Source organism: Dipodomys spectabilis, unplaced genomic scaffold (genome assembly GCF_019054845.1).
Source record: "Dipodomys spectabilis isolate Male_0828 unplaced genomic scaffold, ASM1905484v1 ptg000288l, whole genome shotgun sequence".
Classification (NCBI taxonomy): domain Eukaryota; kingdom Metazoa; phylum Chordata; class Mammalia; order Rodentia; family Heteromyidae; genus Dipodomys; species Dipodomys spectabilis.
The window spans coordinates 3,004,622-3,023,374 of NW_024870965.1; the positions used below are offsets into that span (position 1 = coordinate 3,004,622).

The window sequence follows — 18,753 nt, forward strand, 5'->3', positions numbered from 1 at the left end:
AGATAATTTACAATTTTGGAATGAGCTGAACAGTTTTATTCAACCACAAACCTCCTTCCACTTTAGATTTATTTGACTGATCATTAAAATTGCGTGAATGTGTGGGATTAGGTAAATACTCCAAGCTTTAAATCATGTTGTTTGTACTTGGTTCTCATTTCAATGTGATATTTGCGGTTATGGGTACAAATATTTATGGGAAGATATAAGGAGATTTTACAATGTAATTTTTAAAAATAATTTTGAGGAATTTGAGAGTAATAGTATTGCATCTAGAGTAACGATTCCATTTTCTAATCATTAAGATATTGGAGTGCATCCTCAGATACTTTTCTTTGGATTTCTCTGGGTTGTGGTAGCTTGCTTTCCTTAGAAATCTCAGGAGAGACCCTGCATAAAAGTGAGCCCCCTTAGGGGGAATCCGACTCCTCATACTGGGCCTCCCTGCCTCCTTTGCCCTGCGTGTGTGTGTGACTGCTCACTTCCAACGGTCTCAAGATTCCTTTATTTCCATTTCTCTACTACACCCTGAGACTCTCTGTTAATTTTTTACTCCATTTCACATCACTTTCATATTATAAAATGTTAGGAAATCTGGGTGGTGGTGTCTCATGCCTGTAATCCTAGCTATTCAGGAGGTTGAGACCTCAAGATTGTGGTTTGAAGCCAGCTTGGGCAGGAAAGTCCATGAGACTCTTAACTACAAAAAATCCAGAAGTGGTGCTGTGGCTCAAGTGGTAGAGCACTAGCCTTGAGCAAAAAGAAACCTCAGGAAGGGGCTGGGAAGGTGGCTCAGTGGTAGAGTGCTTGCCTTGCATGCCCTGGGTTCGATTCATTAGCACCACATAAGCAAAAAGAAAAAAGCCAGAAGTGGCACTGTGGCTCAAGTGGTAGAGCGCTAGCCTTGAGCTGAAGAGCTGAGGGACAGCGCCCAGGCCCAGAGTTCAGGCCTGACAACCGGACCCCCCCCAAAAAAAAAAAAACCTCAGGAAGAGATCCCAGATCTGGAATTCAAGCCCCAAGTTCAGCACCAAAAATAAATTTTAAAAAGTTAGGAAAACCATATTATATATGCAAATATTTTCAATATAAAAGGTTATTACCCAAGTACAGTCATAAAGAATAATGGATGATGGAAATCCAGCCTTAGAATTCACACAAATGAAAAATGTACTATTTCATCAAGTCATAGAAGTAGGGAGAAGACAGGAAATCTGAATGCAAACAGTCACTCTTGGATCTTCAGAAATGCGGTCCTACATTCTTTTCTGGAACATTCTTCTGCCTATCCCATTTGGATCTGTGGATCCATTGTTCAGACCCATTATTTGATAAGGCAGTGTCAGCTGTGGCCTCTGCCTTTGATGGAATGCCCTCTGTCTATTTCTAAGCTCTGTACTTTAAGAACAATTTACAACCCCTCGACCTTGTTCCAAAGGATTTAGTTGAATAACTGGCCATAAGGCATGCAATATACCAGAACCCAATAGCTTAGAGAGGGTAGGAGAAGCCACAGGACCAAATAGACACAGGAAATGGACAGATTCTAGAAAGACACTCACGTTTACAGACCTCACACCCGTGGCTGGCAGCCTACACGTTTGCGAAAAGCGATGCATTATGAGACCGATTTTATGCTTTTTTGAGGTCTATTTGTATACTTATCTCTGAGGTGAGGAGCTCGCAGGTGGGGCGCTGCTCAGGGGAAACACGGCTTATTCCGACACCGTCATTAGTGGACGGTTTCCTCTTGTAATGGTCTCGCAGAGCACACGCCTTCAAACCAGAAACCCCCAGGGCAGGGACGCTGGGCGGGCCTGGGCTGACCCTTGTGTGGCTCGGGCTGACCCCTGTGTGGGTCATGGGCTGACCCCTGTGTGGGTCATGGGCTGACCCCCCCCACTCGTGGGGGCCGGGCTCTAGGTCAACACTAGGTCAACAGCATCACCTGTCCGATTGTTCCTTATTTATTTATTTTGGCTAATAGAGATTTTTTAGAGACATGAGGGGAACTTTGAATAAAATAGGCTTGCAGGAGAACGTCCCTCTAGCCTAGCACATATTCCACTGTGGCATGTCCACCACGAACAACGTGAGTATTCCAACCATGGGAGCTGTGAGCAGAGGATGGCTTGAGAGTCAGCGTCCCCAAGGCTCTCAAACCCAGAGCGAGGCTCCCGAGATGTTCTAACAGAGAACGGAAAAGCCAGTTTGCTTCTATTTGCTTCTATTTGCATCCACCCAGCCGGGTCGTTTCATTAAGGCCATGCATTTTTTTAAACAAATGATTTGTCATCTCATAAAATTTATAATATGAAATGTACAAGGAAGCTTCCGACTCAAAACTTTTTCTTTGCTCTGACATACATGTTTACTTGTGTGGGCAACACATGTAGATGACAGATACATAGATGCATAGATACTAGACAGACAGACAGATAGACAGGTAGACAGACAGACAGACAGACAGATAGATAGATACACACATATATACATACAAACATACATACATACATAGATGATAGCTATAGGTAGATAAATATATAGACATAGGTAGATAAATTGATGACAGACTAAAGGTAGAGAGGTAATAGATTGATGATAAATGATAGATGCAGTACATGGTAGATAGATGATACATAAATTCATAGATAAATGATAACTATGGCTTGAGAGATGATAGCATATAGATGATCAAGATAGATGACAGATAGATAAGATAGGTAATATAGATAGGAGTTCGTGTGTGAGACTTGTGTTACTGGAATCTCATGCAACCTCCCACAGCCCATTCAATCCCTTGCACAATCTACATTACTAGCACAGATGAAACTAATCATTTCAAACTACTGCTAAAATATTGATATGCCACAGTTTAACCAATCCTTTATTAGCTTGAGTGCATTTTTACTATTCTGACATTACAAGGAATATTATATTCCTGTTTGGGTACATGTTGGGAGAAAACCTAGGCTCTATGCCTAGAGGTGTTGCAGGCTATGCAGGTGTTGTATTTTAGCAGGTGTTGGAAAATGAACTGGTTCCATATACCCATAACCAGGATGTGTGTGTGTGTGTGTAACTTAGTTTCCAAATTATTTGAGTCAACATGTTTGACTCCCAAATGTTTTGTTTAATTTTCTATTTTCTCATGAGATGGATTTTCTTATCGATTTATGAGTTTATACACTATGTCTACTGCTTGCCCCAAATACAAATTTTCAAAGTCTAATAGTGAACAAACTTCTGTCGGCTTGAATGAAGGGAAGGCTGAGAGGGGTGACATTGTATACATAAACTGTTCTGTTAAATGGCAGCTCCTTTGTACAACTACCTAAAGATAAGGAAATAAAAAATAGTGTCAGCTATTTCATGAAGTGGCAAAGGAGAAGCATAAGGTTCAAGGATCACAGGGAGGCTTTGATACAGGTGTCCTAACAATCACCTCAGGGTCTCTGTGATCTCATTTAAGTCAGCTGAGAGGATGACACAGTGTGTGTGTGTGTGTGTGTGTGTGTGTGTTGGTCCTGGGGCTTGAACAAAGGCCCTGGGTGATGTCTCTTACTGTTTTGCTCAAAGTCAATGCTCTACTACTTTAGCTATACCTCCACTTCTGGCTTTTTGCTGATTAACTGAAGATAAGCTTCACAGACTTTCCTGCTCTGGCTGGCTTCGACCCATGGTCCTTAGATCTCAGCCTCCTGAATAGCTAGGATTACAGGTGTGAGCCACTGATGCTTTAGCTAAGAAATACATTAAAAAAAAAACAAAATTTATGATCCAGGGGCTGGGAAGGTGGCTCAGTGGTAGAGCGCTTGCCTTGCATGCCTGAGGCCCTGGGTTCGATTCCTCAGCACCACATAAGCAAAAAGATAAAAAGCTGGAAATGGTGCTGTGGCTCGTGGTAGAGCGCTAGCCTTGAGCTGAAGAGCTGAGGGACAGCGCCTAGGCCCAGAGTTCAGGCCCCAGGACCGGACCCCCCAAAAAAATTATGATCTAAAATTAGACTCATAAATTGATGTGTTGAAACTCCTCTGTGCAACATTTTAAAGATAATAAAAATTGTAAGTTGAAAATAACAAAGTTGTATTATTTAGATCACATTCTCCATTACTTTTTTAACTTTATAATTATACAATGGTTTCCTATATTCATAGAGGGTAAAATCCAGTCCTTTACATGACCTGAGAACTTCCTCTCAGGATGGTCCCTTTCCAGCTCCTCAATCCTTCCCCAGCCCACTCAGCCCCTGGTCCCGGAGGGAATATTCTGTGTCCACTTTCCTAACTCTGTTCCCTGTTCGAGAAACTTCTCCCTGGACTGTGCTTGGCTAACTCTTACTGAGCTTTCAAGCTTGACTTTCTCAGCACTGACTTTTTCTCATGATCTAAAATGCTCTGATTTCCATCATACTACTCGAACCTTTTCACTCATGAATTTTTTGATTATCCAAAATCATTTCAAATCGTACGTCTGTTTGTTTCCACAGAAGCCTCTCTACGCAGACCAGCCGCTCCACAGAAGCAGGCTCATTTTCTTGATCACTGAGGTGCTGAGCAGCTGCAGGGGGCTTACCTACCTTACACAGGTAAGCATGGTTCAGCCGATCATGGAATGAGGATACGAGCATATTAATGAATGGTTGGAAAGAGCATCAAGGTAGGTCGTAATTCTGGTTCAGCATGCAAACCCAGAGAATTGACTATTAATGAGAGAGGAGAAGATCATATGGCTGCTCATTCTGTAACTTTAATAAAAACAAGAATGGAGTCATATGTCAGATAATAACCACGACATAAATTCTGTCCCTCAACAGTGTGGTATCTCTGTGACACGTGACTGTTGGGTCCTTTCTCAGACATCTGAAGAAGAAAGAAGAGTTGGGAAAAAAAAAAAAAAAAAACCTAACAGACATGTCAGATCAAGGCCCGAGTTCTTTCTAGTGACCCCCGGCAAGGAAACCCCAAGATGCTCTTAAACTCAAATGCCTACTTTGTAAATACTTTCATTTCACAGTTAAAGCAATATAGATATTCACTGAATATTCTTTTTCATAGCAAGTTGTTTTTTTTTTTAAATAAACTGGTAGTTACATGCTTCAGTGAAATTATTGAAGAAGGCTTGGATTCTTTCCAACTTTCTCCTCATCTGAGGACTCCGGTTCGGAAGTAATTTAGAACCATCATAAATCCTTTTCTTACTTGCTCAGCTCCTCCAGAATCTCATTGCAAGCTTGAACAGTAAGAGGCTCTGATTTATGGTTCTGTCAGTCCCATCCACTGAGGCCCGATGGGGATATATATACATACATTTTTTTCCTGTTCTCTTTAACCAAAGATATAAATAGACTCCCACAGTCAAGACTGTAGTCAATAGTTTCCCCCAAGTTTTGCTTGAAACTTCTGCATACAGAGAACATGGTACTGAATCACGTCCTCTGGGCATAAAGGTTGGCTTCTCTCCCACACATCCAGTTGCATCTGGGCAGGTGTCACAGCACGGAAGGCGACCGAGGCGTCTTTTGAAGACTGGACGTGGCCTAGTGCCACCGCGCTCTCAGTGTCCTCTTAGCTGGGAAGAACGGCCCGTGGTGAGCGTCCACTCTGAGCAGCGGTGCGGACAGGGCCCCAGGGCGCGCTGAACGTTTTCTCCGGGCAGTGCCCCCGCCGGGCCAGTGTCCTCGCACAGAACTCCAGGCCCAGTGCCGTCCCGCGTCTGTCCCGGGCATTTCACCTCCAGCAGCACTGGGGGCATCTGTGGCACCCGCTCCCCTGCCCAGCTCTATCTAAACCCCGCGCACGCGCAGAGGCCTTGCTGTGGTCCCTGCCTTTCTTGGTATCTCTCAACTCACTTCCACCAAGCTGCCAGGGAGCTCCCCTGAACCTGTTTGATGACCATATTTACCTGCCCCAGGCTGACAATAGCTTTGTTACCTGCAGTCCTGACCCTAATCCCCCTCCCTCTGTCGCGCTGTCTCTGTCTGTCTCTCTGTTTCTGTCTGTCTCTCTCTGTGTCTCTGTTTCTGTCTCTGTTTCTCTGTCTCTCTCTGTCTCTGTCTCCCATATCTTTCTATGTAGCCAAGGCTGGGAATTAGCCAGCCTCCTGCCTCAGCCTCCCGAATTCTGAGATTACAGGCATGCACTTTCCTACAGGTAATGTGTACAACGATTGCGCCAAGTTCCAAATCAGGACAGGTTATTTTCTATGTGTTTCCTGCACTGTTTTTTCTTCCTTTTATTTTTCTTTAAATGAAGACTGGGCTACTCCATGCTAGCTATAGGGTCACGGCTGGTCAACCTTTTAATTTTGTTATCAAGTTAACGTTTGTTGAATATTGTTTGTATTGCAGGAAGGGATGTCTTAGGCAGATATTATCAGCATCTCTATTTCATCAATGGGAAAACCTAAGTGACTTGTCCAAAATCACAGTTAGTACATTTCTGATATGTGTCCAGTCACATTTCAAATTCTCCAACTTAAGTACTTCTTTGTCAATCCATCCCATAGTTCTCCCCTTATATTTTTATGTAATTTATTATAATGTTCCAAAATGTACCCATTGTATACACTATACATACAAACTAATATTAATTTATTGTGCACAGTATATATAATTAATTCAAAATTCTAATCTTAATTAATTAGTTCAAAGAAGGGACTATGATTGCACATCTATCTATCTATCTATCTATCTATCTATCTATCTATCTATCTATCTATCTACTTACCTTTCTGTCTGTCTGCCTATGCCTATATATCCCTCGATAGACAAATGGATAAGTATGGATATATATATATATATATATATATATATAGAGAGAGAGAGAGAGAGAGAGAGAGAGAAAGGTGACATGCAGATATAGATGAAATAGATGATATTGAGATGACACACATATAGATATCAATGAATTATAAGACGAGGTGCTACAGTTTTGACATCAATTCATAGGATTCTATGTATTTCCAGTGTCTAAGAGAACATCTCAGGAAGTCAAGAATCCTTGTTCAATGCCTGAAGACCTTCACGACACTCTTTTTGTTCTCTCCCTTTCTGTTCCCACCAGTGATCTCCCCAGTCATTGAGCAGCTCACTGGCCTACTTTGGAGCACATGGAGAATGAGCTCGATAGTGTGTGAGCACTGAGAGCCACAGCCCCACAGGACCAGCGGAAGAGAGAGTGCACTCAACCCTCCAACAACAAGAATCTTGAGATTCATTTGCTATAAGCAATGTGTCTCAAAGGAAACAAATTGTGAGAGGTATTCCTGTCACTCACCAGGCCAGCAGTGACACATGTAACCGTCAGCAGTGTCTTCACAAGTGGCATTGTTGTCACAAGGGTTTGACCAGCAAGGAGGCATCGGGCTCTCACAGCGAGGCCCCATGAATCTGCTCCCTGTGCAGTTACAGCTGTATCTGCGGAGGAAGCGACATTTTTATGTTAAGCCCTGCGCATATTGAAATGAAATGTTTGTATTCTGTCACTTCATTTGTCCATCATCCTGAAACCCACGGCGCAGTCTGAACACTTAGCTCGTCAACTCCAGACAGTTATATCCATAGCCTCAATGAATTGCGCAGCTCTTGCTGTTGTCTTTTGGGAGTTATGCTACAGCTTTATGCAAAACTAGTTGCAAGCCACGACTTAACTTTGTTTTCTTCATGCCTAGATTGAAGAATTTACATTGAAGAGTTATTGCAATAATTAAATGCACAGACAAAGAATAGGCACAAATGTAATGCATGCATTACTATTAATTACTATATTACTCTTTCTTTCCCCTTCTTTCTCCTTTCTTGTTTGTTTCCCTCTCTCTTTCTTCCTTTTTCCTTCCTTCCCCCTCCCTCCTTTCCCTTCCTCCCTCTTTCCTCCCTTCTTCCTTCCTTCCTTCCTTCCTTCTTCCCTCCCTGATTCCCTCCCTCCCTCCCTTCTTTTTCTTTTCTTTTTTCTTTGCTTCCTTGTTCTTTCTTTCTTTTTCTTTCTCCTTTCTTTCTTTCTTTCTTTCTTTCTTTCTTTCTTTCTTTCTTTCTTTCTTTCTTTCTTTCTTTCTTTCTTTCTTTCTTTCTTTCTTTCTTTCTTTCTTCCTGAACTCAGGGCCATGTGCTTGCTATACAGGTACCTTCCTGGCTCTTGATGCTTCCATTATATTTTGAATAGGGTCTTGTGTGTATGTTAAGGCTGGCCTGAACCGTGATCTGCCTACTTACACTTCTCACATAGTTAGGGTAAAAGCTATGAACCAGTTATTGATTGTCTCACATTTATGCCTGGGATGCCCTTAAATCTTGATTCTCCTGATCTCTATCCCCTAAGTAGCTAGGATTATAGGCATGAGCCATCAGCTCCTGGAAAGCCTTGCTATTTCTCATTATCCGTTGACTGAGAATAACTAACAATCTCCAAGTATAATCTAATAGAGGAAGCTGTTGACTTTATTTAAAAAGAGATTTTAGTTTAGGCGGGCTCCCTTCCATGATTTAACACCGAGAAAAATGGATCGGCTTAATTAGCTTCAATAAAATGAATCTTCAGGTGTGGAGACTTACACAGATTAAAGCAGCTACATCTGTTCACCAGCCAGGATGGTGTGCATTTGTCATCAACCATATTGAGATTTTATTAAGGAAACGAAAATAGCAAATGTTACAAGTAACGTAAGTTTTACATGTATTTCTTGTTAGAAACCTAACCATTCCATCTGTTTAATTAAAAGTACTAAAACATTACTATATGTAACCAACAGGGGACAAAAGACCTGTGCTCCACAAGCTAAGCTGGCTGGCTGAATTCATAAAATTAGAAATGCTATTTCCAAAGTTTCTTTGGTTCACCAACCTGCTTTCTCATCTGTATCATAGCAAATATGCATTTGTTGTAGGGAAATAACGTCTAGTCACATTGGTTGATCTTTTCACAATTTAGGTAATAACAAGCAGTAGTATAAAAATAATAGTAGTTATAATACATATAATAATAGTAAATAGAGAAGTTAGTCATGGCACATTCAAGAGAGAGAGGCTGGCAAGATTTGTGCTGGGTGTCGGTGGCTCAAGCCTGTAATCCTAGCTACTCCGGAGGCTATCTGAGGATTTCAGTTCCAAACCAGCTAGGGCAGACGAATCTAGAGCTTGTGGGGCTTGAACTCTGGGCCTGGGCGCTGTCCCTCAGCTCTTCAGCTCAAGGCTAGCACTCTACCACTTGAGCCACAGCGCCACTTCCGGCTTTTTTCTTTTTGCTTATGTGGTGCTGAGGAATCGAACCCAGGGCTTCATGCATGCAAGACAAGAACTCTACCACTGAGCCACCTTCCCAGACCAAATCTAGAGATTCTTATCTCCTATTATCTGGTAAAAAAAAAAAAAAAAAACCATTAGTGGAGGAATGGCTGACATAGTAGAGCACTAGCTAGGAGGGAAAACATTGAATTAGGGCTTGAGGCCTGAGTTCAAGCCCCAGGACTGGTAAAATTGAGGAGATTCCCAGATTGTTTGGTCTCTGTTTTCCACAGTACCAACAGTTTTGTGTCACTTCTATTTGGATGCTTTCTGGAGATAGGGGAGTGTGCGAAATAGAGCCTCCGGGAGTCTCACGAGGAATGGAGGTGCTTGTGTCTCTGTCTCTACATTGTCCAACTGCCCATCTATGGGAATGGAGACTCAGGACCTCAGAACATGCTTTAGGCATGACTCAAAGTAAACAAAACAAAACATGGGATACAACTAAAAGTGATGCTTTACATCTTACAAAAGAAATATGCAACCATATTGTTCTATTTAAAATTTTGTTATCCTGACGAGTGTATTTGAAGCACAGGGGTCTTTCCACTGCTCACCTTTGGAATCTCATTCACTTTGAAATTAGATTTGTCTTATTTACTAGACTTAGGACATTGTATTATTCCTTTATAGATGTATTCCTTCTTTTGTAAAGAATTCATGGTATGAACTGGCGGAACTCATCTAACCTCCCTGAAGTTTAGATTCTTTATTGCAATGAGCTGCTCAAGGTTTGAAGTCGGAAATGTCAGGTACAATAATGTTTAAAATCGTTATGTATTTGATCATGTGGTACTTGTGATTTAAACAACTAATGGAAAGTCCTTTCTGATAGAAGGAAGCTCACTTACCATTACACAAAATCATTGCATTTATTATATTAAGGTATAGTTTAGCTTGCTCACTCTATCTCTTTCTCTCTTTTTTTCCACTCTCTGCCTGATAACAGTCCCTTCAACTGAGCTCGTAGGCATTATTCTTTAACATTTTTTTGGTTCAAGGCTAGCACTCTCCCACTTGAGCCACACCTCCACTTTTGGCCTTTTTGGTGGTTAATTGGTGATAAGAATCCCATAGAATTTCTTGTCATGGCTGGCTTCAAACCAGCATCCTCAGAGCTCAGCCTCCTGAGTGGCTAAGATTACAGATGTGTGTCACTGAAAGCTATGGAAGCTATCGTAGAATTTGATTTGTAGCAGTGTCGCATAGCTACTTGTCACCATCCTGCTTTCTCAAAGGGATGCGCCCAGGTGTCCAAACATCTAGAAAACCAGGATGCAAACGCTGTGATCCCACACCCCTTTCCAATATCATTCCTGCCCAGGCTGGCCTGGCTTCAAACCGCGATCCTCAGATCTCAGTCTCCTGAGTAGCTAGGATTACAGGCGTGAGCTACTAGCTCCTAGCTCAAAGAAGGCAGCTACAACTTCTCAACTGGTAAAGTATAATATAATCTGCAAGTCGGAAGCAGATGATTTAAGACCTCCAATTTCACCAGAGAGGAACAAAAGGTCTCAATTTCTCTAAGCCAGGCCCCTGACTGGAGGAGAAGACATACCTGTTTTCTCCATCCACACACTGACCTCCGTGGAGACATGGCTGACTGGCACACTCATCAAGGTCGAACTCACAATGATCACCTAGAAATCCCGGGGCACAGTCACAGAAGTTCGCCCCAAGAACATCCTGACAGGTTGCTCCATTGACACAAGGCTGAGACCAGCACCCATCCATTTCCACCTCACAGTGGATGCCTTGGGGGAAGAAAGTCAGCACGGAAAAATGTTAGTAAAAGGAGGACCATTCGCACCCAGAATAGTAAATCATGCATTAAAATGACATTGCGGGATTCTCCAAGAGGCCGAAAGTCATTAGTCCTTTGATCTTTTTTTGTGCCCTTTTTTCCAGATGGAAAACATAGAAAGGAATTCCAACACCATTTACCATTGAAAAGTGTTCACTTAGTTCTCCAAGTGGCTGGTGTTCAAAGGGTAAAAGAATATCAAGTGTGGTGGCTGACTTTGGGAAGAAAAGCAACTTCAAAGCTAAGTCCTGATAACTTAACCTGCCGGTCCTGCGATCCCACCACTAACAGTTTTTCTTCCGACAAGCGTTCTCTGTGTTTCTAAAGCGATGCGGTCTCTCCTCCGTAAAGCAAATCTGATTGCAGCAACATCGGCGCTTGCTGCCAAGGTTTTGGAAGAGTTGTTCCTCGGGATCCCCAGAACCCAGCTCGCGGCCCGTGCAGGTGTCTCGCCCTGTGCACTTGCCACCCCTGTCTTCCTGCCTTCAAGCATACACCGGCCTCTTACTCAGAACGCTCCCTCCTCACGCTCTCGTTCCTCAGGCTGAACCTCGGCCACTTTCCACAGATCGATGATTCGGCAGAATCACTGCTCATGTCTCCCGCTGCTGTGCCCCTCCTCTCCTGTCAAACTCCCTGTGATGTGAACGCATGCGTTACCCTGTAGGACAAAGGCCTGTTTATCCATTGTATCTGCAGGAGGGTGCCTGTCACTTTGTCCATTGGTATCCCTGTGTGGCGCTGAGCACGTACTCTTGAGTGAAGGAGAAGATGGATGAAATCTGAATGGGTGAACCACAGCTATGGACATATCTCCCATTTCTCCTGGACCACAAGTTGCTACGCCAGAATGGAACTTCTCAGAGCTGCTGTGAGCCCGGCTCCACTCTCAAACAAAAGCCACCAAGTCAAATTCATGGATAAAACAAATCATAGCTTCTTAGTCCTGGTGTCTCCAATTTCTGACACACGTGTGGAGATAGTGCCCTTGGCGGTATCCTTTGGCGGAGACGGATACTAAGAATCTGAGGCAGGAGATGGAGCACATTGAGGGATGGGCCTGGCAGGGCAGTTGAGGGCACTGCTCATTCAGTGGGCGCACAGCCCTCCACACAGGAGGCCACAGTGATAAGCCTCTCTGAACACCTCGCTCATTATCTGCAAGCCCACACGCTACAAGTCATTGTACTCCAGCTTTGAATCCGCATTCTAAATCTCAGATTCCACCCAAGTCAGTTGATACTCTTATTGGGTTTCTTTGCATTCTGCTTTCCCTTGTGAACAACAATTATGTTCGCTATTTCTGGGTTCTTCACACAGGACAATTGCAACAGATATCGATGATGCAAATTTGTGACTCAAGGGGCCATTCCAAGAGGAAATGAGGCATTCGGCTTCCATCGCTACAGACAGGAATTTCTCCTGCTATAGATTATAATAATAATAATCTTTCTAACATTCTAGAGATGTGGAGGAGATGACTTGTTGCTCTGATTCATAGGGTCAAAAGCACAACATTTAACAAGATGTTATGGGAGACTCAGGGAATATTTTTTAATATCTTCGATTGCCATTTCTTTGGGATTTGGATCCATACAGTTTTTTTCATCTGCATTTACACGCACATTTTTAAGAGTACTGAAAAGTAGCAAAATATCATTTTAAAATCTGCCTCCAGTACTGCAAAACAATAAAATAAGATAAAATGTAAAAATAAAACCGGCCACTTAAGGCAAATGATTTAAGCTCAGATTTATGTCTCTGAAGGACCACCGAGTGGGCTTAATTCTGTAACTTTCATCCTAATTTTTAACATTTCTAAAATTATAGTGCACATTACAATTCAGTGACTTAGTTGTGTTACATCTTATTTGCTTCGTTTTCCTCCTTTAATGGTGTATAAAATCATGATAGCATCATTAATGTATTAAGTCGATAAAGAGGATTGATTTGCTCTATCATTTAGCGGACCACATTTGGTTCTGTGTAACTAATAATATTGGTATAATGAAGCCCATCCTTTCTTTTTCTGCGTTTACTGAGGGAGATCTGAGCCGACTTGGCTTTCAACATGGCACACTGTTTCCCTCTGGTTTTGTTATTCCTGTCCTATCCTCTCGCATATTCACGTAATCATCAAAACTTGAAGAACACGTGACTGCCTCAGTCCTGTCTTTCCAGACTATTCAAGGAGGCTGAAACTAGCTCTGGAAGGAAAAGGAGAGACATTTTTCTGTTTGTCAGCCCGCGGGCAGCACACGGGGAAATCTGCCTCACACCTTCTTGTTTGAAAGCGTGGCCTAAGCGTGCTCTGTGGACGGCACCACTCCTCAGACGCTTCTGAGCCTCGTCCTGGGATCCTGTCTCCAGGCGCCATGTCTCCACATCCACCTAACACGCTCCTTACCAATCCACTCCCACCACAAGCCACTGCACGTGCCAAGACGCTGCTTGATCTTCCTGATATACTTAAGAAAATAGTAAAATACATATCTAGTTCTACCGCACATTTGTTAAGAGCCAGACGCTTCATTTGTGCATAAAACTATTTCACAAAGTCCTATTTCTGAGCACGTATTTGATTTCCCCTATAAGATATAACAAAAAATGATCAATTTCACAAATCACAATGAGAGCCTATAGAAAAATGACTTCCTTTGATGAGATAATGCTAGCAATGACATTTCTAATGGAGATAAGCTTATGGTTTATAGTAGATAAATATTTTATTTCCCCAAATTGCTTTTTGCAAATGTTAAATTAACCATATGGTTTTCCAAAGAAACCTCCAAATGATGGAACAAATCAAAACATATCTAGAAAAGAGGGAACTTCATCTAGATTCAAATCACCTTGACTGCCACTGCAGAGTTGGTTAGTTATACTGTGTGTGTTGAACTTAGAAATTCAGTGGACGAGCTGCAGAAGGTTCAAAGCGAATGTGAAACATTCTTTAAATAAGGTCCTCATAGGAAACCTTCAACAAATGTTATTCAGAATGATTTTTATAACAAATGTTCTAAAGGACAGACCTGCTACGAATGATCTAGACACTGAGAGCTGATGGGAGACAGAACACTTATTTTGTTTGCCTATATTGCTGTGTGTATGTGTATACGTGCGTATGTATGTGTATATATGTGTGATTTGTGTATAGGTATAAGCATGTGTGTATGTGTATGTGTGTGTGCACACAGGTGTGTGCTGGTTCTGGAGCTAGAACTCAAGGCCCTTCGGGATATCTTCAGCATAACAAGCAGCGTGATCTTGTTAAAACGTAGCACAAATGGAGGGAAGAAGGGTTAGAAAATGCAGTCATTCTATTCAATGCTCACTAAGTACAAAATTAAACAATGTACCTTGAGAGTCAGGGATGGATGAGGAGAGATGAGGGAGAGGGATGGGAGGGGTGACATTGTACTCATCACCTACCTTCTGGAATTGAAACACCTTGGTACATCTACTTAATACAAAGAAACATCATAAAAAGCAGAACATGATTATTTCTGCTCTGTACTCAAAACTCTCCAAACCTCCTCTCCCACTTGGAGTAAAAACAGTTCTTACAGTGACCTGAAGGTCCCACAATGTCTCTCCCACCTGTACGCTTCCTACTCCACCTTCAATATTGTTCCTCCAAGATCCCAAGTACTCTTCACCTTAGGGCCTTTGCATGTGCTTTTCCTCCCCCTAGAACCACATTCTTCAGGACGTTTGCCTCCCCGTTCTGCCCACCTCTTCACAATGATCCGATTATCACTACTCAGTGAGCCGTCTTTGATCATTTCATCTAAAGCTTAATTGTTCTCTCCCTTTTTCATTGTTGTAGTTTTCACTGCATTTGACTTATTTTTTATTTCATACTCATACATCTCTTCTTTCTAGAGTAGAGGATTCCTTTTCATACATTGGTATCTAGTGAGGGCTTTTTCTATGTTTCCAAGATGGCGCCTTGAACCCTGAATCCCCCGGGGGGAAGCGATGCTCCTGGCAACAAAGCCAAGGGATGGAAGAAGTGAACACATTCCCAAATCCCCTTTGGTGGTAGTAGGAACCCACTCATAAGGACTCTGTCTTCATGACATAAGCACATGCCACTTGGTTCCTGTCCCAATGTAGCACCACTGGTGAATCCCTGGAAGGAAACATCCAACCAGCAGCATCCCAGATCCAGAGTAGATGACCTTGATTCATGCTACTGTTTGAGAGCCACTGATAAACACAGTGAGTTTGTTACGTTGGAAATGGCCATTGCATTTTCAATACATTCTTTCTTTTTTTATTAAAGGTGTCAAGTTTTTCTAAAAAGATAATCTTGCTTTGCCAGGCAGCAGTGAATCACATCTACAATCCTAGTTGTAGAGGAGGCTGAGATATAAGGATCGTGGCTTGAAGCTAGTCTGGGCGAGACTCTTATTTTCAATTAATTACCATAAATGGAAGAAGTAGAGCTGTGGTGGATCAAGTGGTAGATCATTAAGCTTGAGCCAAATAAGCCCCAGGAAAGTGCCCAGGGCCTGAGTTCAAGCCCTAGAAACAGCACAAAAACATAACAAAAACAGCGTGTCTATTCTATACTGCTATTCTGAGCAGCTTCATGGAGAAAAAAAATCTGTACTGCTTACTGTAGTTCATATGAAGGAAGACCTCAATGAGACAAAGACTCACTGAATAAACTCGAGGTGAATGCAGTCCCAGGCTGAGAACTGACATTCTTTTCACTAAGGAAATGCGCAGGGAGGTGTCGGCTTGGCACTGCAGTTGGAAATTTTTTTTGCTTATGCACAGCAGATCACAGCTGCAGAGTCTCTGGCCCACTCTGAGCAAGTTTCTGTGAGTCCATGAATCACAACACAGCAAACACAGTGGAGTGCAGAGCCGCGGGTGCATGCAGCGTGAACCCTCTCCACACGCCTCGGCGCTTTCCTCCCCCCTGCCTCTCTCTGTCTTTTAAAATTTATTACCTTTTCTTGCTTTGCTGCTCAGAGGAGCAGAGGCTTTTTATTATTATTATTATTTCTTAACCTGGAAGCCAAGTTCTTTATGATTGCTCTCAATTTGGATGGAGTACACAGCAGCCAGGTCACTGTAACACGGTTTCCAGGATTCACCGAGAGGAGTCAGAGTACATAGGTGCATGCATGCTGATTTCTTCTCAACTTTGGCTTTTCCCTGGCCTCTTCTGGCCCTTTCTGGGATTTCTGTTAATTGACCCAACCTGCCACAAACCCTGGTAATCGCAGATGGCCACAAAATAAACAGGCCACCCTGTGTTTCAATGCTGGTAGGGTACAAGAGAGTTTCAGAACTTAACTTTCTTATTCTACATTAGAAGCATTCGTTACATCTGACCCTCTCAAGGCAGAGTCCGAACACTTCGGTTGCAGATCTCCCTGGGTAATTGCTACTCAGTATTCTGAGTGGAGAAACACAGCTACCAGAATGCATGACTGCCTCTGATGTGGAGAGAGATGAAAAGGCTTACAGGCATAACTCTGTGTCACAACAAACCAAACTAGTTAGTGCCAGACCCAGCTTTGACTGATTTATGAGTCTCTCCTTTAAATTCTACTTGCAATTGAGTTTCATACATGCTACCTGAAAAGCTGAAGTAAAAGAAATATTCTGGTTTCTCAGAAAATGGAAAGAGCAGAGTCATATAGGGAAAATGTTATTGTTGTTGTTGTTTTTAAAAGTGAGCTTACTATGGACTTTATTACTGTGAGAAAAGAACTCTGATTTTTATTGAACCTAGCATGGGAGGAATATTACCTGCTCTATACCTCAGTGAGCAAAGCAAAGGACCTTTACAAGACATTTTTATGACATTTCACATTTGAAACCACTCCCTTCACACACTTTATGCTTAAATTCAGACCATGGGAAGGATTCTGAACAGTTGAAATGTAAATCACCACAAAATAATTTTAAGCCATATTTTTGCAATTAAAAGACTTTGTCTTATAAATGGCTAAACTATTTATTGGATTTCATATATGTATATATATATATATATTCCTTTTAATTACCATTCACAAAAGTTGAAATAGCAGCAGGAATTGAAAAATATTATCTGTAAAAAAGTGTAACCACTGTAAACAATAGGAGTCCCAAACAAGCTCCACAAAAAATTCTTATTTCTATTCAAAAAATGTAAGAAGCATTGAAATTCAATTTGCTACAATTCCAAATAAAGAAAATGGCCATGACAGTTTGACACAAAGCAAGAAGGTTTTCGTATGTTTTATAAATCGAATGGCATGTACTTGATCCTCAGAAATGTCATTTAGTTGAACGCCAATATCGGACATGACTTCTGTCCTTAGGAACTAACATTTTAGTGGGCAAGGTGGAGGTTGTGTGGAGAAACTTAGATATCCATAAAACAGGACAGAATATGGAAATTCTTGGTGGAAAACTGACTAGTTTGGAGGAATCAAAGCACTGGTGAAATGTGCGTGGAGATGACTGGTGGCCGGGACAAACTACAGAGGGCTGCCAGGGAGAAGCCAAACGCTCTCTGCACAATGGGGAGCTCTCATCCCTGCACAGGACAGTGTGGCATAGGTCCACTGGAGAAACCATACTTCAAAGGCAGAGTTCAGGAAAACTTGGAGAAGGTAAATGCCAAACGTAGGGCATTTGAGTAGCTGCATACCACTTAGAGACCAGAAAGACCTCAGCAAAGGCTCTGGGAACATGGCAGATCACTGAATTTGGAAAACACATTTGATGTCCAAATAGCAGATCTTGAAGACTTTTTTTTTGTTGGTCATTGGGCTTGAACTCTGGGCGCTGTCCAAGCTCAAGGCTGTCCAAGCTCTTCAGCTCAAAGCGAGTGCTCTACTGCTTGAGCCATAGCACCACTTCTGGTTTTCTAGTGGTTTTTATTGGAGATAAGAGTCTTATGGACTTTCCTGCCTGGGCTGGCTTTGAACCTTGATCCTCAGAATGCAGCCTCCTGAGTAGCTAGGATTACAGGCGTGAGCCACCAGTGCCTGGCCTGAAGACTAGCTTATGGATAGGTAAGGGATGAGCAAATATTAAGTCAGAGCAACCAAGGATATGTCTATTTTGAAAATAAGTCTTTCCAGAATATGTGGTATCAGTAGAAGATGACTCTGCGGTAGTTTTGATGTATATTTTAAAGAATATTTTCTAAATAATGATACTGTTTAACATACTTTGGCAAAAAAAAAGGACAAAATGAAGGAATAAGAGTTGAGAGAATAAGGTATGTTCAAACCCCAGTGCCACACAGAGATACCAGAGTTTCCTCATGGTCTAAGAAAGTGGCATTAACATGGGATGGTGTCTCAGGGGTGAAAGGCCAGCGGAGGTGGGTCAGAAGAGGCGAGAATGGAAGTCTGTGAGTTCCCCCTGATATGTCGTTGGGAAGTCCAGAGACAAAGCAAAGCAAAAAGAAAAAAAATACAATAGATAATCTTCATGAGAAAATGTCCTAAGTGAGAAATGGCGATGTCGGTGGCAGGAGAGGACAGAGCCTGACTGTGAGAAAAATCACATTGGAAAACTACAGAACAGATGTTTGAAACACCAATGACTTCACTATTTTCACTATTATATACAAATATAAGCCTATACCTATTAGACAAAAACAATTGAAAATGAGCTTTAAGAAATGCACCTGCTTGGTGTCATTGCTATGTAT

The 18,753-nt window shown here is 42.1% G+C and overlaps 1 protein-coding gene across 1 annotated transcript in view; it reads right to left on the reverse strand.

The window, feature by feature from the left end:
* The window catches only part of Crb1 (crumbs cell polarity complex component 1), a 111,992-nt gene that overhangs the window by 51,287 nt on the left and 41,952 nt on the right, over positions 1 to 18,753 (reverse strand). Inside the window, 3 exon segments of the mRNA XM_042701184.1 lie at positions 7,278 to 7,417; positions 10,836 to 11,031; positions 11,371 to 11,560. Of these exon segments, the coding sequence (XP_042557118.1) occupies positions 7,278 to 7,417; positions 10,836 to 11,031; positions 11,371 to 11,560 (526 nt within the window).